The sequence below is a fragment of the Parus major genome, chromosome 4 (assembly GCF_001522545.3).
Source record: "Parus major isolate Abel chromosome 4, Parus_major1.1, whole genome shotgun sequence".
Lineage (NCBI taxonomy): Eukaryota > Metazoa > Chordata > Aves > Passeriformes > Paridae > Parus > Parus major.
The window spans coordinates 56,573,351-56,593,134 of NC_031771.1; the positions used below are offsets into that span (position 1 = coordinate 56,573,351).

Genomic DNA, 19,784 nt, shown 5'->3' on the forward strand with positions numbered 1-19,784 from the left:
AGTGGTACTTTTTAATCCCTTTCTCTGAGATATCATACAATGCAACACAGAGGAGACAAAGTACAGATTCTCAGACTCCTTTGGGCAAATCTTTCAAGCTTTTATAACATTTAAGAATATTCGCCTATTTTTCTTGCTATTGCAGTATAGAATTACCTCCGTGATAAAGCAATTTTGGTTATTCAATAAGAAAAATATAATTAAATAGTCTGTGTTTAATATTTTTATTTTAATTTGACATCTGTGCAAATTCAGAAGTTGAACCTACCCAAAGAAGATTATTATCTGGCTATATATACCCAGAAATTTGAAAGGTTAACTATAGGATTCCTTTATTTTAAAAAGGTAGTTTTCTTCAATCTGGGATAACAATATCTACTCCAATTATTTATCCAAGTTAAAACAGACAAATATAGTGCTTCCAAAGCCCATTCACCATCCAGACAAATGATGTAGATATCATTACTGCCACCTATTGCTACAAGGAAAGAATTGAAAATGTTTTCATATTTCTCTATTTCCACATGGGGATAAAATTGGAAAATAACAAGCTTGTTCCAGTTAAGGCATTTGTAAATAAACATGTTTTGATATCTTCTTTGACAGCTTTATTTTCAGAGCTAAATCAAATAGGCTAGTACCAGTGTTAAGAAAACCCAACATTGTCATGGACACGTGGTAAAAAATAGTACTAAAATATAAAGGAACTCCAGGCACCCCACAAGTCAGCATCAGAGTAACTTGTTTCTATATAACTGGCACTACAGTCCCAAACCTTAAGCCAGGTGTGCAGATATTCTTTAGACGAACATAGGGAGAGGTAGGGCCTCCAGAGGCCTTCATGGGTGAGAGGTTTTTCACTTGTCGAAATTATTACAGCAGTTATCTATTTCATAGGCTAGAAAATGGTCTTGCCACACAGGTTGTCCCACAGAAAGAAAAGGCCCCAAAATGTGATAATGGACCAGATGGTAGGAGTTTGATTAGGAGCAAATGCTTGCTACCAGACAAGAAGTTGGAAGTAGTTATGATTTTTTGTTTCTGCATTAAAGCTCGGGAGTGGGAATTGCAGAGAAAAACAGAATAATCTAATACCTCGTCTTCTCTCACTTATTTTCAGTTTTACTGAATTATTTAAATTTCAAAGTTACAGTGATGCACAGGGTCATATAATGTCACAACATTCATTTGAGCAGGAACAGAAGGCTCTGAAGATTTTTTTTTATGAAAGGACAGTAAGTGGCAGCAATTACTGCTGAGATCTAAGTAAGTAGTATATGACCAGGCAATCAGAGGTCTGGAGCTGTCAAAACCTTTAATTTCCATTAATCTAATTGTAAATAAAGTAAAGAACTCTGAGATTCTTACTATGATCTTTTTTTAAAACCATTAAGCAGTTCTGGAAACTAGGAACAGTGTTGATCAGGAACAGAAAAATAAAAAGATAAATGAGTGATGAGTTGTTGAAGAGAGGAAGAAAAGATACATCACACTTCATTAAGGTTATTTCTTGAGCAAGTCCTCCTGGTAGGTGCCCTGCACAGTTCAGCTCTGGAAGATACCTCATTCCTGTGCCACCCTCACAGAATAAAAACATGTTTGAAAAAATTAATCTCTTGGCTGTACAGTAGCTAATATATATTGACTTTTCCTTTATCCAAAGCATCAATAAATTCTGCTAAAGAAAACCTCAATGCAGTCACTTCTTTTATGAACTGCCTGCCTTGGACATTTGTTTTATTTGTGAGTGTAATAACAAATGGGAAGGAAATAAGTTCCCTCTCTGTGAAAATCAGAATCTGTTTACCTTTCTTTCCATAACCAGGAGAAAAACCCTTTATCATACATTATGTGGCTCACTTCAGTGCTCTCATCCAGTGATGTCTCATGTGACCTTAAATAACCCATAGCTGAAGCTTATATTTCCTAACTCTTTGCTCTTTTTAAGGCTGTTGAGAATTGCTATGCACCTAGTATTAATCTTAATGCCTATTTCTATGTAGAGAAAAAAATATTAAAAATATTATCATTAGACACGAGCTACATGATTAAGAAAAAACCTTTAACTCAATATTTTAACGTTTATCCTACACAAGAGTTGGGTTGTTAGCACTAAAGAGAAAAATGTAGAGACCTTTATTAGAGTGGAAACATTGTCTGCTGAAGCTGGTGTAATAATTCTTCTGAGCTTGTGGGCCTTTTTCTCAATCTTCCTCTTTTGAATCCTTATGAGAATGCAAAATCCATCTAATTTAATTTCTCTGTGGATGTGTTGAAACTATCTTTAAGAAAAAAACCCTTCATGTTCTTCAAGGACATGGGCTGCCTTCACTGTCAGCCAGTGAATTTTCAGTGATTCACACATAAATTTTGGGTTACTACACCCAGACTAACACATCTTGGGACCATGGAGTTTTGCTGTCCATGGGCTCTAGGCATCACCACTGCCTCAGAGGAGGCTGGCTATGGGCTGCAATGCTGGGTGTCATTTATAGGAAGTTACTCAACTTCTGCTCTGACTTGATGGGTGGAGAAAGGTCTCTTTTCTCCCTGCAGAACTTGTCTAAACATAATCATCATAGGCAAAATTCAGGTAGAAAGGAACCTGAACCTGGAGGTCTCCAGTCCAACTTTCTAATTAAAGCATAATCAGATAAAACACCAGACCACTCTTCCCAGGGACTTATGTATTGAAAAACTCCAGGGATGGTGACCATACAACCACTCTGGGAATCCTGTTCCTCTCTCTGTTGTCTGTTGTGGAAGTTTTATTTATATCCAGTCTGAACTCCCTTATTGCAATTCACCCTGTCTTTAAATGCTAGATTCTGTCCTTTGAATGAAAGTGATTATGTGTCTTCTTTCTAGTCAAAAAAATCAGGCAGAACCTACTTCTAAAAATCTAAGGCTTAATTTCATCAGTTTGTAAAGAACTGTGTTTTCTCTTTAATTTGCCTTTGGTTAATGAAAGTTGAAGCCTCAGTGATCCTCCTTTTGAGGAAATCAATTATCATTAAAAAGTAGAAATACTCCATTATAAGTCATGTTGGCATAACTGCTATCAACTGGAATGCTCATATATGGTACTGTCAGAGTTTAGAAGCTCAAGAGAATGAAAATGTGATAATACATTAGATCCTGGTCTGAGCCAGCAAGGCAAAGAATTAAACATATCAGACAAAAATCTGAAAAAATGTATTGAGTTTTGGCTGATACCAAATTAAGGGTTAGGGGTTATTACACCAGTGAATTCAGACCTATACAGAGCTATTATAAGTGGAAATATTTTATATACTGGTAATATTAAAAAGCTGTTTAGACTGACAAAGAACAGCTGTCCCTGTGTTGGAAACACTTGAAATCTTTTGATAAAATGAGAAAATGTAGGCAAAAGCAAAAATCCCAAAATTAAACATGGCAGAAACTAAGTCTGTGGTTTGCATATGTGTGCAGCAAAATTGAAAGGCAGACTAAAACAGATGGATTATCCAGTGATAATTTTTCAATACTCACAGGTTTAAGGAAAAGCACAGATCTTGTGTTTGGTATTATTACAGGTGTGTTTCAAAAAGGTGAAGGGTAAACAGTGTCTGTATTTGCTGTAGAAGTGCTTGAGCAACTCGATTAATCTAAGCTGGAGTAACTCTAGCTGGTACTTCTGCTATTCACATCAATTGTTAAATCTTTGCTTAAGCCACAGAAGAATTTTTATGAAATTATGTCTCGTAGTAATCAACTTGAGTTTAATTCTCTGTTATATAAATAAAATGCTGTTTGTTTAGCTTTGGTTTTAGGGAATATGAATCTACAGTCATGTTCTAAAAGCAAATAGAGAAGGTTTTTTGACCATGTAGATACTATTATTTATCTCATAACATCTTAGAGGTCTCTGCTGTTAACTGAGAAATCTAATCTATTTGTACTTAACTCACAAGGAATTTTTTTGTTTAGTCTTAGATCTTTCCTGACTATTTTCTTACAGATCCTAAGAAATTATACAACTGAAAGGACCTACGGTATTTTAAATTACTCCATTGCACCTTTTTCCAATAATTTTCTGTAACCTACTTAAAATTAGTTGTTATCAATGTGACATGGTAGCCAATGAACCAGCCATCATTTTTTTCTTGAGAAAAGTGGGAAATTCATGGTAGAATTCACCAGAGATACTCCTTTCTTTTGTAGATAGATTTTGTAGTTCAAGTCCACTCAGTAAAAACAGAGACAAAAAGTTATGAAGTCCTGATTGATCATATCACATGAAACTTTTTCTGAGATTGGACTGATTGTCAAGTTTTAGAGCAAGTGGCATCATCACATGTTTTTCAGTCCTTTTTTAAAATTATTGCATCTAATTAGGGACACAAAAGTATGTCCTCTGGAAGGCTATTTATGGTCATTAATCCAGGTGAGCAATTCATATTCCCCCCTTTTGAGATACATATATATATATCTATATATAATTCCTTACACTGGCAATACAGTCATCTAGATTTGAACATTCCTACTGAGATTTTTCAGTTTTCACCAGGTGATATAATCCTCATTCTTTTATCACTTACATAGCTAATAAATATTGTGTTACACCTCTCCAGTGCTGAACTCCAGGGCATTTCAATTTTAACCTCATTTCAGGATGAAAATAGGCTATTTATTCCTAATATTTTCTTCATGAGCATTCAAGCCCCGTGATAGAATTTAAGAGCTGAAAGCTCTCCCTTGCTGCCAGCTGCTATGGACTATATCAAAGACTCACTAAATTCCACATATACAGTTGTCTCACCGGTTTGTTCAATCTTTCATGAACTTCCTTGCAGTCAAAAGGAAGGAAAGTAAGACAGTCTTTGAAGTTGGTTTACATTATTTTTCATGGACTCAAACTAATTCGGGGTGGAAGGGTCCTCCAGAGACCTCCAGTATAATGATCTTCCCAAAGCAGGGCCAGCCAGCAGATCAGAACAGGTTATTTGGGATTTATCCAGTCAGGTCTTGAAAACCAGCGAGAATGAAGACTGCATGACTTCTCCACCTCCTGATTTAGAAACCTGCTTCTGCTTCTCTGAGCTTTTCCAGGGAGGACACTGACTGGCACATGCAGTGAGCATGAGTTGAGCCATGTGCATGGTTTTACCCCAGGCAGAGAGAAAATCTTCAAGCCCATGGGATGCACACACAGCCTAGATATTATAGAAGATACAAGTAGATTATTAATTATTCTTTCCTATTTAGAAATCATATGCAACATCTTCTTACTCAACCTTCATCCTTCAGGCAGCTTTATTTTGATATTAGTAGCTAAGGCAATTAAAAAGAATCTAGAAGTGGTTTCACAGGTAATATCAATAAGTGGCAATTAAATTGTGGGGTTTTTCATTTTTTTTCTCAACTGTTCACACAGTTTCTTGAGTCAGCTTTTATGTTATTTATGCCTTGTCCTGTCACTGAGAAAAAGACTTTGAAGGTTTTTCTACTCTCATTCCTATGTGGCTCTAATATTTCTGTGTACAAAAACAGTTGGAGTACTGTACAGACTAACAAAGCTGTATTTATGAAATCTGTGTCAAGGATGTTCCTATAGCTCTGCTGGTCATTGCTTGATGAATGGTCAGAGAGAAGCCCAAGGCATGTCTGGTTCCAAACCATGGTGATTATCCCTACAAAAGTCCTTCAATTTCTCCTATGAGCTGGTTCAAAGTATTTGGATTATGAAATGAGGGTTTCAATTAATTCTCTTAACTAGGTATATGTATAACAGGAAAATCCTGAAGTTAAGGTGCTGCATTTCACACCCTGCTGTTTAAACACCTTGCTAATGGGAATTTTTTTCAGAAAAATTGATGTGTAATCAAACCAGAATACTTACATAGTATTTTTTAATTTAAACTGCTTAACTAAAGAGGATTTATCTTTTAATTCACCAAAGCAGTGGTTTAGTGAATTTAATTAGAGTATTTATCTAGAGGAACTAAATATAACAGAGTCCAGCAGCTCTCAGTTCTGAACACATCCAGCAACTTGCAATGCACCTGGGCCTGCCCAGTCCTCCCCTCGACAGAGCCCTCTCTGGCCTGCACCCGGCTGGCAGCGGGCAGCGCAGTGCCCTGATCCTCACGGTCTTTAGAGCTTTCAACAAGCTACCCATGGAGAACAGAGCTTCTGGAGCACGCTGGAAACTGGGGACAATCACACAGCAGAGAGCTGCTGGAAGGCACACTGGGCACGGTGACCCTGTGCTCGTCTTTCCCACCTGCCACGTGAATCCCTGTCTGTGGCGCGTCTCCAGGCGTGTGACCCCAAAACAGCAGGGTCTTACTTAATAAACTTGTTTACCTTCTGGCTGAAGTCAGCCCACGACTTTCACTCGCTGTGAAAGCAGTTTAAAATGGCCTGTTTGAGGTCTGAGGCAGGGTTATGAGCCCATCAGGTTGCCTCAGGGACGGAGGGGTTGCGCTGCTGTGTGCAAGGCCATACACCCTGTGGTGCCAGCTCCGTCCTGCCCCGGAGCAAAATGAGCAAAGCCAGCAGTGGGGAACATCCCTTAGGCAGGAAAAACTTCATGGCTTGTGCACATCTGTAACAAGTATCAGCCACTGCCTGAATTAGTCATGGAAAGATAAGCACAGATCTAATTTTACCACTCAACTTTCCAAACATTACAGACACAAACTGGATGAAGAATATATCTGATGATACATACAGTTGTCAAGTGGATTTATTGATGTCTTTTCTGGTGGCTATAAAAATGTATAGTCCGTTTAATGATGCAATACCATCGCAGATATTCAAATTTCTTCTTTAAAAAAAAGATAGAAGAAGCACTATCTTGTAATGAGCAATCCCTGGGTGCTGTATTGTTATACACATGGCAGTAGCTTATAAAGATGAATTTCACTTTTTGAACAGTTTTATTCTTGGTGAAGTGCTAATGACTATATAATTCTAATTCTTAGTTTTCTTAAACTGGGGAAAAGAGTTTGGAGCATTGTTGAATGTATCATTGATTTTAGGAAGCCACAGAAAGACCCAAATATACCTGTGTATGACCCCCAATCTTCTTACACATGTGCGAAGTGCAGAGTTAAAATTTGTGAAGACAAAGTTTAAAATATTTAATTCAGCTGTCAAAACTATTACTTACTTACTTACTTTCATGGAAAGTTATTGCTATTTTCAAGTCACAAATCAACCACAAAGACTATTCAACAGGAAATCACAATTCCAATCCTTATCACAAAACAGTTTTCAGAAACCAAGGACCATATTGTCACTAGCAAATATAGAAGCCATCTGAGCAGTAGCTCTTTCAAAAATTATATCATTGCTTGAGAGATTAGATATGACATTACATTTAGAATTGCATAGAATCTCCCATGCTAATTCAAACAAATTCAACAAAACACAAAACTCCAAATTTAAACAAACAACCATGTTTCATAATATAAACAAATACATTTATTCCTACAGTTTGTCTCACGACTTCACCCATATGAAATCAGGGAAGGAAAGATTATAATATGATAAATGATATGCCAAGTGATTATATGGGACAGGAAAGACAGAACTCAGAGTCTGGAAGATTTTGGGTGAAATAGGCTCTAGGACAGATGTTCCTTTTATTACACTTTTAAATAACTAAAACTGCTGCTGAATTAGACAGCTATAGGTAGCCCGTAAGTTGTTCAGAAGAAAGTATTTCACACTGAAATATTGGTATAACTTTAAATTTCCATTCCAGATAGTTATTCATAATGAGATCCTGTTCCTTACAAAGATATATATATATATATATATATATATATATATATATTCATTCTACATAATTTCCAAATTTACAGAAAATTATTCAAATTAATTTCTTATTTATTCTGTGTTTCCTCAGTTGCCACTATACAAATTATAAAAATAATCTTAGATCACTTCATAATTGCATATGATTCTCAGCAAGGGCTAGAAATTGTGGAATGCAGAATACAAAAAAAAGAGTAGGTTTCCTTCTGTCAGTAAAGACATGACATTTAGGTTATGACTGAGCTCATATCATGTAAGCAATAAACATATTATAATTGATATTGCTATCTTTTTTCCTGTATAATGTTTACTTTAGAAGTCTTTCTCTACTTTAAATTTGGAAAAAAAAATATTCTGGTGTAACGCATTTTACTTTTGTAACACTCCACTTTTTTGATTATTCCATTTATGGGCACGTTGTGAAAAAACTTTCCTAGGAAATGTTTAAATTGAAATGATCAAGCCATCTTTTATCTAAAAGAGATTACAGTGGTGGGACTGTTTGAAGTTCATTTGCAGACATTCAAAAGTGGAAAGTTCAGCCCAAGGGCCAAAAGTGTTGCTCAGGACAGTCAGATGCCTCTGCTGCTCTGGCAGTGCCTCACCAAGAGCAAACAGTTTCAAAACTGCATGAAGTGCAAGCAGCCAGTGATGAGGCAGGGTCACCCAGCACTTCTCACCAAGCCACAGGGCATGACCCAGCCAGCAAAGTGAAGAGATGAATCTCCTGTTTATGGACCTGAACAAGCCCACACCAATGGCAATAATTCTGGACCAAGAAAGAGGGTGGGAATGCCTGACAGTGTGGGGTGTTTCCATCCCTCCTCACAGCAGTATGAACTTAGGTCAACGGAAAATAATCCCGAAAGCGCAGCTCTCTAGGGCAATATTGTTCTCTTGTGCCAAAAATGGCAGAGTTGAGCTGATGCTTCAGCCTGTCATAATCTCTACCTTCCCTTATCCCTGCTCCTTTCCCCAGCATGGTACTTGGCTACAGAAAGACAAGTGGAGGTTTGGGAGTAAAAGCAGAGCTGCTGGACATACTCAATTAGCCCAAGACAGATCGCAGGACTCTGCTGTATGTGAGTGACCATGCATGGCACATTAGCAGGGTTTGGCAGACAGAGTAAACCACCTATGTTTCCAATTAAATGATTTCTGTCAAATGTGGAATCCATGAAGCAATCAGGCACCTTCTAGATGCAAATCTGCATTCTCATTTTTACAGCTGCTATAAAGAATAAAGCACATAATCTTGAAAACCAGACCCATGTCAATGCTAACCATATGAAAACAAAACAATAAATGGAAACTCAGAGAGCCTCTTTAGTATGCATGTTTTCTCAAGGCAGCAAAAATATATCAATAAAAATAATTTGCCTTTATGTATTATATGATTTTCTTTGGGTTTGTAATGATTTAAGTGACTTAGTCCTCATACCCAAACGGGGAAAACTTTAAAATTGCAGATTTCCTTTGGGTACAAAATGTAGTGTTTTCCTTTCTTTATTTTCCAGGGACATCAAACCTGACAACATACTACTGGATGAACATGGTGAGTGTTGCTTTCTCTCAGAATCTCTAATTCCTGAGGTCTCAGTGGCATGCTCATGACATGCTTTGTAAATCAACCTCTGATGTTGAATTCCTACCTAAATCTGGGCTTTCTCAGAAAGCTCCCTCAGAACACCTTGTGGATTTTGGAGTTTTCTCTCCTATTGCCGAAGAAATTGTGGATCAGCAGTTTTCAAGGTCTGAATACAAAGAAATTTAATATGAATTGAGATCAGCAGGGACACTTGATAAAAAGGAGATAGTATTTTATTAACAGGATTCTGTGAATCACAATAACTCCTTTTTAGGTGCTATCAATAGAACAGTACCAAGCACTTTATCTTCTCTTTTAGAACTTCTGCAGGGTTAAGAAATTCTACATAACAAATTATTTCTCATGTAGATATCTAAAATATACTTTCTAAAATCTAGATAGGGATTTTGGAAATTTGACTACAAAGTTTGTGTCCCTACATGTAGTTCTGGCTTAAATAACATAAAAAGGAGTAGACAACAATAAACAGCTTTGAGCTTTTATTACTAATTCCATGTTCTTAAAGATAAAAGACACAGTATGAAAGAAAAGCAGCTGATTTCTTTAAACTTAAATTTTAAACATATACTCTCTCCAAGAAGTATTTCGATGAAATGTTATGTATCTTCTTGTAATTGTTTATAGGGAAAACATGAGAAATATAGGTAAAGAGGGCATTTACCTGGTATCAGTTAGAACAGAATTACATAGATGAAAAAGCCTAATTGGAAAAAGGAGATGTGTGCTTGCTACTGTGGGAAAGTCTTGTGCTTCATTTACTTTTGAAATTGATAAAAAGTAGATAATCTCTGAGAAACTAGAATATTAAATATTATAAATATAAATATAATATTAAAATTATTTCAAAATCCATCTCAGAACTGCTGGGTATACAAGTTAAAGTTGATTAAAGAGGTAACATTCTGCATAGATGATGTTTGTTCCTGGGAACCTGAAAGCTATTAAGGCTTAGTAATATTGGAGTTTTAAACCATCTAGAACTTCAGCAAGTTAATGCTTCAGACCTGTAAGTGTTAATGTTCCCCAAGACTCTAGTATCAGAAAACAAGCATGAAATAGAAATATTTTGCCTTTAAATCCTGGTGAATTCAAGCTGTCAACAGCAAGATAAAATGAGTATGTTAAATCTCTGACTGCCAGCCTTCAAAGCACGGTCACCTTTATCTCCCCTTGCCCCTCATGAAGGTCAATTAGTGCACAACACCAGCCTCGTGTGAGAGCTTTCCTAGGGACACTCAAGCATCACAAAGAGGAACCTACACCAGAGTGAGCATTGCACACAATGCAAAATGAAGGGGTATTTTTTTTGGATTATAAACTATTCGGCAACAAAGTTATCTGTAGGCAGCCTGGAAATTTTGGGATGGATGGCCTCTTTTCTGCAAAGCAGCAGAAAACTCCCTCAGAGCACACCTGCAGACAGGTGGTGAAGCAACAGGCTTCTCCAGACAAGCACACAAATCTTGGTCAGCAGAAGCTATCAATTCATGGGCTCAAACAGGCACAAAGACCTGTCATGTGGCTGGGGGAAGGAATTCCCTGAAGTCTATACACTTTGACTCACTAAATCTGGCGGTATCAGTAGGACAAGTGTCTGTCCCTTGCTAATTACCTCAGGCTTACCTTACTGAAGTTCTTTTGCAAGAAAGCTATTCTTCAAGTCCCTAACAGCTCTGATTAAGCTGCAACATAGTAAATCATTTTAACAAAATCATCAGATTTCACTTAATGGAAAAATGTGCTGAATATATGCACCACAAATATATTTGGCTGCAGAGCAAGCATAACAAATTCACTTAATATGAGCCTAACCAGGTGCACAGGAAGGAACTTTATTTTAGCCTGTGGCCTCTAACATGGCACAACAGTTTCCTATACACTTGACTTTACCCCTAGGTCCTTTGTACAGCTCATTAAACAAATTATACTCACACAAAATATTATGTGATTGGATATGCAAAACGTTTCTATACAAAACATTTCTGACTGAGACTTTGTCTCAGTGACTTAGATTTCTTTGGCCTCACTGAAGAAACCTATTCTGGCTGAAGTAAAAATTTAATGTTACACCATTCACATTGCCTTACATCTTCAAGCAGTTAAATTGACTAACTTTCATAACATATAACCAAGATACATATACCATAACATATACATATTATAGATATTTGTGGTCAGTAAAATTAGTTTCACTATAATTTATCTGTATGGCTTAGGGAACATACCTCAGGAATACAGAAGTAATGAAAACAAAAGATTTTTCTTAAAACTTATCAATCTAATTTACAAATAATAAAAAAAAACAACACAGAAACATATACAACATATTCAAAGTCATTCTGGCAGAGGAATGTCCATATGTTTTTCATCAAAGCCACATCTCAGCACTGCTGATCACATGTTCAGATGCATCAGTGGAAATATTTGATGATCCTGAAAAGCATAGTGGTATGTGACAAAAGGAAAACTAGCTGTTAAAAATAGTGTTCAGCCCATATTAGAGGACGATTGCATTGTCTCCTGGAGAAAATACATATCCCATCTCTGAGGAGAGAAAGTAGGGATGGTTTCAGGGTTCATTCTCTGAACCACAATCAGACCCTCCAAGGAAATTAATTCAATCAATAAAGCTCCTCTTTATGATGTTTCTTTCTCAGCTTTCCCAGGAAGCTCTTCCTTTTATGACTAACATTAATCTCTAAACTTAGCAGTAGTTCTCTGTTCTGCTAACATATATCTGAAACAGAATTATTCCAGTGACAGCTGAAGCAACTACCTAGTGTTTCAGGAGAGCTCTTAAAATTGTATTGTACAGAGAAAAGTATTTTAGAGTTCTCTCAATGACAAAATTCTGGTTCCTCTTCTATTCCTTTCATTTTAATGGTTTAGAGCAATATAACTGAAGTGACAGCATTTTGATCTGGAATCTAATTCTGGTTCATGTTGAGCATTTTGATCTGGAATCTAATTCTGGTTCATGTTGTATTTTTTTCTAAATATCAAAAAATGAGAGATCTTTAAAAGTTTGCACAATCTATAAACTACAATGTCAAAGACACAGAATTTCTTAAATGGAGAGAAACAAGCAGTGGCAAACAGATTAGCAAATTGACTTTTTAAGAGAAGATGACATTATTTCTATAGCTATTTGGTAGAGCCATTAAAATTAACATTTCTGGTTGTTTTGCAGAAATTCCAAGATCTACTTTTGCATCCAGACTTAGCCTTGTACTAGGTGACCACACCATCATTACAATCTGTTTACAAAAAACCTGCAAAAGTTTGAATTCCTCTTGGGCGAGTTTTCCACAACAGTGTTTCATGAGATGCAGCACGATCCCTGCTTGCTTTACTGAGGAAAAACTCCCTGCTAGGTCAGATCCAAGACCTTGCCCAGCATTTTGTTGTAACTGGCGACAAGAGGAAATATAATTTGTGGAACATGCCTTTTGCCTCTTTGCCATCAGAGGCTGCAGTGCTGCCTGAAGCTGCCCACAAATTTTTGTGGTACCATAGAAGCCCATCTTTGTATATTCCATTTAGAATGTAAAGGAAGTCTTATTAATGAGTTTGTTTGCTGCCTCTTTGAAGCTGCAGCTGATATTGCCCCCCACAACCTTCTACAACAAATTGTAGAAATTTACCATCCTTCAAGAAAGAAAAGTGTTTTCTTTAATATGTTTTAAAACATTCTTCATTCAATAAATCCCCAAATATCTAGAATTCTAGGATTTGATGAAAAATAACTTACAATCACAAGATTCAAGAAACTCAAAAACTCTGTCAGCACCCTCCTGTCAGCAGAAGACCCTCAGCTTTTTTAATGTCTCCCTACTGGGGAGATGTTTTGCCCCTCTCTCTCTTGCCGTAGATAAAGTTACAAATATCCAGGCTTTCCATTTCAGGACAGAAGAGCAACCACAGTGGATTAACGACCCATCTAATTGAATTTCTTATCTCCAGGAGTCTCCAAAAAGTGAATGATAGAGCAGAATATAAAAAAGACTAGTTTTTGTGGGACTTTCCCACGTACTCACCCAACCTCCAGCTTCCTGTGCTTGAAACATTTCCTGGCTCATGATTTCCATATATTTAACAGCTTTCAGTAACCTTTTCTGAGACCTTTTCTGGTGCTTCCTTGAGTGAAGAGAACTTTAATCTTCCTTAAGATCTTGTGTTAGTATCCTTAGTTTAAATACAGATTATGTGAAGACTCACTACCTAGTTGTTAATGTTGAAGGACCTACTTGCTAATTTCACTAAATGATTGCTATTTCTAATTTTGAAACTGTCTCCTGATGGCTATCCATACTGAAATCACAGCTCTAATACTTCACTCTTAGACTTAACTGAGCTATTTACATGTTATTGGGTTTTGGGGGTTTCTTAGATATATTTTACTCAGAAAAATCATTTCACTTAAGAATGAACAGAATTAATTGAAGCTGGAATTAATTTATTATATTGATTTGTGAACATCAAAGTTTTCCTTAAAACTCTATTTCCTTGAATACATTTCAGCTCTCATTTGAAAACTCTCAGCAAAACTGAAAGATGTAGCCAATGAGCAATCTTGGCATTAAAACCAAAAATGGGATGAAAAAACCTACTCAAAAATAAATTACTGGAATCTCAATATTAACTTCTGAATACCTGTATTGCTGTATACTAATGCCTGTAAGACAATTTGCAGGGACTCTATCTTGTTTAATCCTCCAATGCTGATTAATGAGACAAAAGGTTCCTGCATAATACATCGACCTGAAGCTGTCTAGATTTTGAAAGTGTCTAGACTTTGAAAGTGTATCCAAACTTACATGGCTACATGGCCATTCAACAACCTAACTTTTTGAAGTGTACAGCTTTGCTGAACCCATCTACAGCCATGCAATTTCTACCAGTCTCCCTAATGATAAGTGTCAGACTGCCAAGCCATGCCAAGTTCGGGTGGGTACAAGCTTAGGTTCTCATAAATGGTACAGATGGACCCAGAGAGGCTTTTAAAATTCTTCATAGGGTTTGACTTTCTGAGAGCAAGTCAGATTTGAATGTACTTCAAAATGTTAGTGTTCTGAGATTTACAATCTGCTGGGTTGATGGCATTAACTCCAGTATAGTATTTCTTCTCTGACATCACATTCACCTCTTTGGTTTCAGACTTTGAGAAATTCAGTGAGGCCTGAAGTCATGTACATTTTCCTCTGCTGAATGTTAACCAGCTAACCCCAGCCAACTTTCAGACTTGTTCTAATTGTCATTATGATATGCTCAAAAATTAAATCCAAACACAGATCATTTGCTGTTTACTTCAGATACTGCAATTTCAGGCCATGTTGAAAAGTGAGACAAAAAAGTCACATCTCCTAAAGCTTTCCAAAGTCATATATTGCTCTGTGGGTAATTAAAGCCTTAACTGAAAGCTGACTGAAGGAATGTAATTTTGAAACAATTTCCAATGAGATATTTTCTTTTTCAAATGAATGTGTTGGTGTATGTGAAATCTGCGGAGATGGTTTGAAAAAGCCACTCTGCAGAGACTCAAAGGAATGTGGCCATTTGCTTTTTCTTCCCTTCTCTCTACAATCATCTTATTATATATGGGGTCATGCAGCTCCAAGGATTAAGCAATGAGCTCTTTCCCTGGGCTAACTTGAATTTAGGTTTGCTGAATCTGTTGTGCACTGCTCTGCTTCGCTGTTCATAAGGGCTAAATCCAAGTGACACTGACATGCTGCTTACTTCAGTATTATACCAAAGTACAGTTTGGACATTTAGCTGTTCACAATCATACCCAGAAAGGGAGAGCAGCCACAAGGTGTGAAGATCAGATGGGAAAAAGTTCCCATGAACAGAAATTTTGCAGTGAGAAGCAGGTGGAATCCCAGCACATTCACTGCAACAATAGCAACCTTCTCTTTTCCTATGTGCAAGAGTTGCAGTAAAAACTTGTCTTAGAGGCTGATTAGAAAGACTCCTATAGGGAACTCTATAGGCTCTAATTGTCTTGCAATATTCACACCAAGAATGAAAAACTTAAAAAAAACCAAAGCAAACCAAACCAGAAAAACAAAAAACCAAACCAAACCAAACCAAACAAACAACCAAAAAACCCAGAAAACAAAAGACAAAAAAACCCAACCCCCCCAAAAAACCCAAAACAAAACCCCCCTAATTCTTAGGCTTACAAGAGTTGAAATCATCCAGTGGTACACACAAATAGGCAGAGCTCCACCTCAACTTCCTTCCTTCACTGACCACAGGCACAGGGGGGTTCACTCCTGCTCTGCCCCTGTCCTACAAAAACACCCTCTCCATGCCTCCAGCTTCCAGCAGGTAGCTCCCCTGCCTATAGAACACCTTCCTTTCACTCCAGCACCAATTAGCAGCCCCTCAAGCAGCAGGCAGAGGCAGCCTGCAGACATTCTGAGGGTTGTGGAGCAGCCCAGTGATGGGAAAAAGCAAAGGGGCAGCTTTTCCAGCAGTAAGCTGTGCCCTACCTCATGTACAGGAGCTGTCTCTTGTATGGGCAGCAGGATACAGAGGAGCAATGCAGAACCTACCTTCACATTCCAGCCTTACCTAACAGAAAGATATTTTTAACAAAAAAACCCCACAACATTTCATGTGTGCTATTTTGGTTTTGTTAAATGAAATCTAATAAAAGGGAGAGAAAACAATGTACTGCAGTAGAGGAAATTTTCATTACAAATCATCTATTTCTGTCAGTCTGAATAGATGTGATGCAATAAATGTTTTGCATGGGCAGTCATATTGGCATTCTAATGGATCATCACTTGCAATGCTGTCATTTAAGTGGCAGAAATTTATATTTATGTTTTCTGTCAAAAAAAGAGAAGGTTTTAACCTACCAAGATCCTTGCAACATTTCATTCTACAGTGTACATAGAATTGCTTTAAATTACTGCCATTAGGTGGCTTTTTTGAAGAAGATTTTTCCACAGTGTTTTGTGATGGCAGAAATAAACTGCAAATATGCTTCACTCCATCCACCAGGGAGTAGGAAAACCACCTTGGAATTGTTATGTCAAGCTGGGCTGTGAACACTAATTCTCATTATGGCAGCATAACACTTCCCACCTCTTATAAAGGGATGGCTTTCATTGGCCCACGGTTTTTCTCTGCCATGTGTAGAGGACTTCCTGGCCTGGACATCTTCAGAAAAAAAGCATCAATAAAATGCAAGCAGGTTTTTTGAAAAAAATTGTGGTAAAGCAGGCAAACTGTTTCATTTAAAACTTCTACTGTGTCTCCCATTTGCAGAAACAGCTCTAAGTTTAGTAGTGGGAAGTACTTTCCTCCTTTCCCTCTTCAAAATCTGGCCAAATTAGGGTCCTCTGAGTATTTCAGTTCACACATGCACAGCTGCACAATTAAAGGTTGGTTGATACACTTCTTGTGGACTTTGAGTAGGATCTAGGTTAGACTGTTGCAGCAGCATGATTTTGTTGAGATTGCTCTTCCTCCATCAGGCACCAGGGAAAAATCCATCAGTCATTTGTTACACTCTTTTCATCTTTGGCAGCAAACATGATTAAAAGCCTCCTTGGAGTAACAACTGCAGCCCAAACCCTGATCCAGTCTGTGGATTGAGTGAGACTGAGACCTTGATAAAAAACCCACACACAAATTTGTCACTCAGGGGTCTAGTTCAACATGATAGATATATTAATCCTGATCTGAGTGCAGAGCTAAAATGGGGGAGTACCTACCCCTGTCCTTCATGGCATTGCCAGATGTAATCACAGAGAGGATAGTATCTGCATCACTCCACAACATTAGTCCTTGAGCAAAGATGCAAAACCTAACAGAAGACTTGTCAAATTAACACCCTACATAGTTTCAAGCTGGATTTCTTTTCAGTTTACTTGCCTATAACAAATCAGGATTAACAACAATTACTTCACAGTGGTGGAGCAATTGAACCTATGCTTATCATAAACTCTCCCAGGAAAAAAGTAATAGAAAGTTTGGGCTGTTCAGCCTTTAAGTGCAGATAAATTATCTGTCTGGCTGGTCAAGCAGCACATTCTCAGACTTCTGCCACTTACTGTTCATCTTGCTACCTGCTGTCAAATGAGTGATTATTTGGGATCTGCTCCTGTTACATACACCTCTTCTGCTAGTATGGATCTAATTTTATAGTTATTGTGTGATAAAAATAACATTTTTCTTCTCCCCTCCTTCTTTGCCCTGAAAAGACTCAGAAAAAGGCTGATGGTAACCTTTAGTGGATGCAATTGTAGACAGTGTCACAAATACCTGAGATGTGAGGGGTGACCGTAGCTGGAGATGAGGCAAATTTCATACACAGCTTCACATTCTGCTTCTGCATGTTACTTACAACTCTGAGAAGAGAGAGAGAATTGCAGAGTAACAGAATGGTTATGGTTGGAAGGGTCCTTCAAGGTCATCTTGTTCCAGCCCTCCTGCTGTGGGCAGGAACAGGACCCATTAGACCGGGCTGGGGGCTCAGAGCCCCACCCAAGCTGGCCTTGAGCCCTGCCAGGGGTGGCCCATCCAAAGCCTCCCTGTGCCAGTGTCTCACCACACTCCAGGCTGGGTCTCACAAGGCAGAGTAGGAGGAATCACCTTGCTCAGCCTGCTGGCTGTGCCTCTTTTGGCACAGTCCAGGATGGCATTCTGGGCTGCAAATGCACACTGCTGTGGCACATCCAGCTGTTCATCCACAAGAACCCCCACATTCTTCCCCGCAGGGCTGCTCTCAACGAGTTACCTCCCAGTGCATGCTCCCAGCTGAGATTGCTCCCATCCAGGTGCAGTACCTTACACTTGGACTTGCTGAACTTCATGAGGTTCTCGTGGGTCCACTTCTCAACTTTGTTCATGGCATGAGAAGATTCAGGGGTGATCAGCAAAACCAGCTCAGGAGTGCAGACAGGTAGTGGGTGCAACCACACAAGAAGAGTATTCCGTCACTGTGCTTCCAAACTGATTTTTCTAGTTAAGAGTAACATTTAATGTTAAGTTTGTATTAATGATACATATCTTTCCAATTGTGTTTCTTTCCATTATCACTTAAATGTTAGATAAAGTGAGGAATATTTGCATGATGTGCTATTTTAACTTCTGTTTTTATTTTGTGTAATTTCAGGACATGTTCATATCACTGACTTCAATGTAGCAACCATAGTGAAAGGCTCAGAAAAAGCTTCTTCTATGGCTGGCACAAAACCCTATATGGGTAAGTTTTCAATACATTTAAAAATGCAAGAAAAGTTACACATTAAGGCTGAATAATGGCATAACAAAAGGATTTTAAGTTGTAAAAGCATAAAGTAGATGTGATAAGCTTTTTTCTACAATATGTGTGTCAGCAGTGAAAATCATTGTAGATGGAGAATGTTTGGATGTTATTTTATACAGGAGCTTCATTTCTACACTCTTCTAGTCAGTTCTGTTTGGTTTTGTGAATTCAAATTCCAGAGAAATTCAGCTGTGTTACTTTCTGTAAATCCCCACATCTTGAGACAAGAATATATGATATATTTGTACTACAAGAATTTATGTTATATCTGCTTAGGTGAAATGAGCAGCACAGCACAGGCATGGGATACAGAGCATTAGGAGTCAAAGGAAAGATGGGAGACAGGGAAAAGATTTTACCTTTTCACACTAATGGATCTGGTCTAAGTTCACCTCAGTTCATGTAGTCCTTCCACTCCTGAAGCCTCCTCCCCACTCATCAGATCTCCACCATGTCCATCAACCTCACACAAAAAACAGTACCATAAAAATTCTCTCCTTTCCTTTATGAAGGTTATCACACCATCCACCAATTTACTTTCTCTTCATGGCGCCTTACTCACCTCTCGGAAATGCAAAGATGCTGCAAAAGCCCCAGTTGCAGACTTTGCCATTCAGAAAGTCAAAAGAATCACCCTTGCATTTATTTGCAGCTGTAAGAAGACAGAAAAGCTTTTAAAGCTGTGAAAATCCTCTGTTTCAGATGAAAAGTGATGGGTAAGGATTCTCTGTGGCAGTTTGGATATCAAAGCTTCCACACACCAAATATTAAGTGTGAGACAGATATAGCCAGCCATATGACATTCATTGGTGCTATTTTCCTATTTTAATTTATACCTTTTATTTTGTGAAGAATTCTAACTTTAGTGAAATGCTACAAGGACGGACATTTCTGTTGCAGTGATTTCTGGTTGTAAGGCTGTACTAAAGGCTTTCCATGTGGCTTCTCCTGAGACATTTAGAGTATGAGGCAAACAGGAAAAAACAGAATTGGAGAGGTTGGCTCTATGGTTGCTGGTAAGCTTCTTTTATCAGGAATTTAAACCACAATTTAACCTTGGTGAAACAAGACAAAGTCACCTTCAAGAATGGTACTTGCTGA

The 19,784-nt window shown here is 37.8% G+C and overlaps 1 protein-coding gene across 1 annotated transcript in view; it reads left to right on the top strand.

Annotated features, from left to right (window-relative positions):
• STK32B (serine/threonine kinase 32B) overlaps positions 1–19,784 on the top strand; it is a 126,564-nt gene that overhangs the window by 65,418 nt on the left and 41,362 nt on the right. Inside the window, exons 4-5 of the mRNA XM_033513871.1 lie at positions 9,306–9,343; positions 18,531–18,620. Of these exons, the coding sequence (XP_033369762.1) occupies positions 9,306–9,343; positions 18,531–18,620 (128 nt within the window). The remainder of the gene's footprint in view (positions 1–9,305; positions 9,344–18,530; positions 18,621–19,784) is intronic.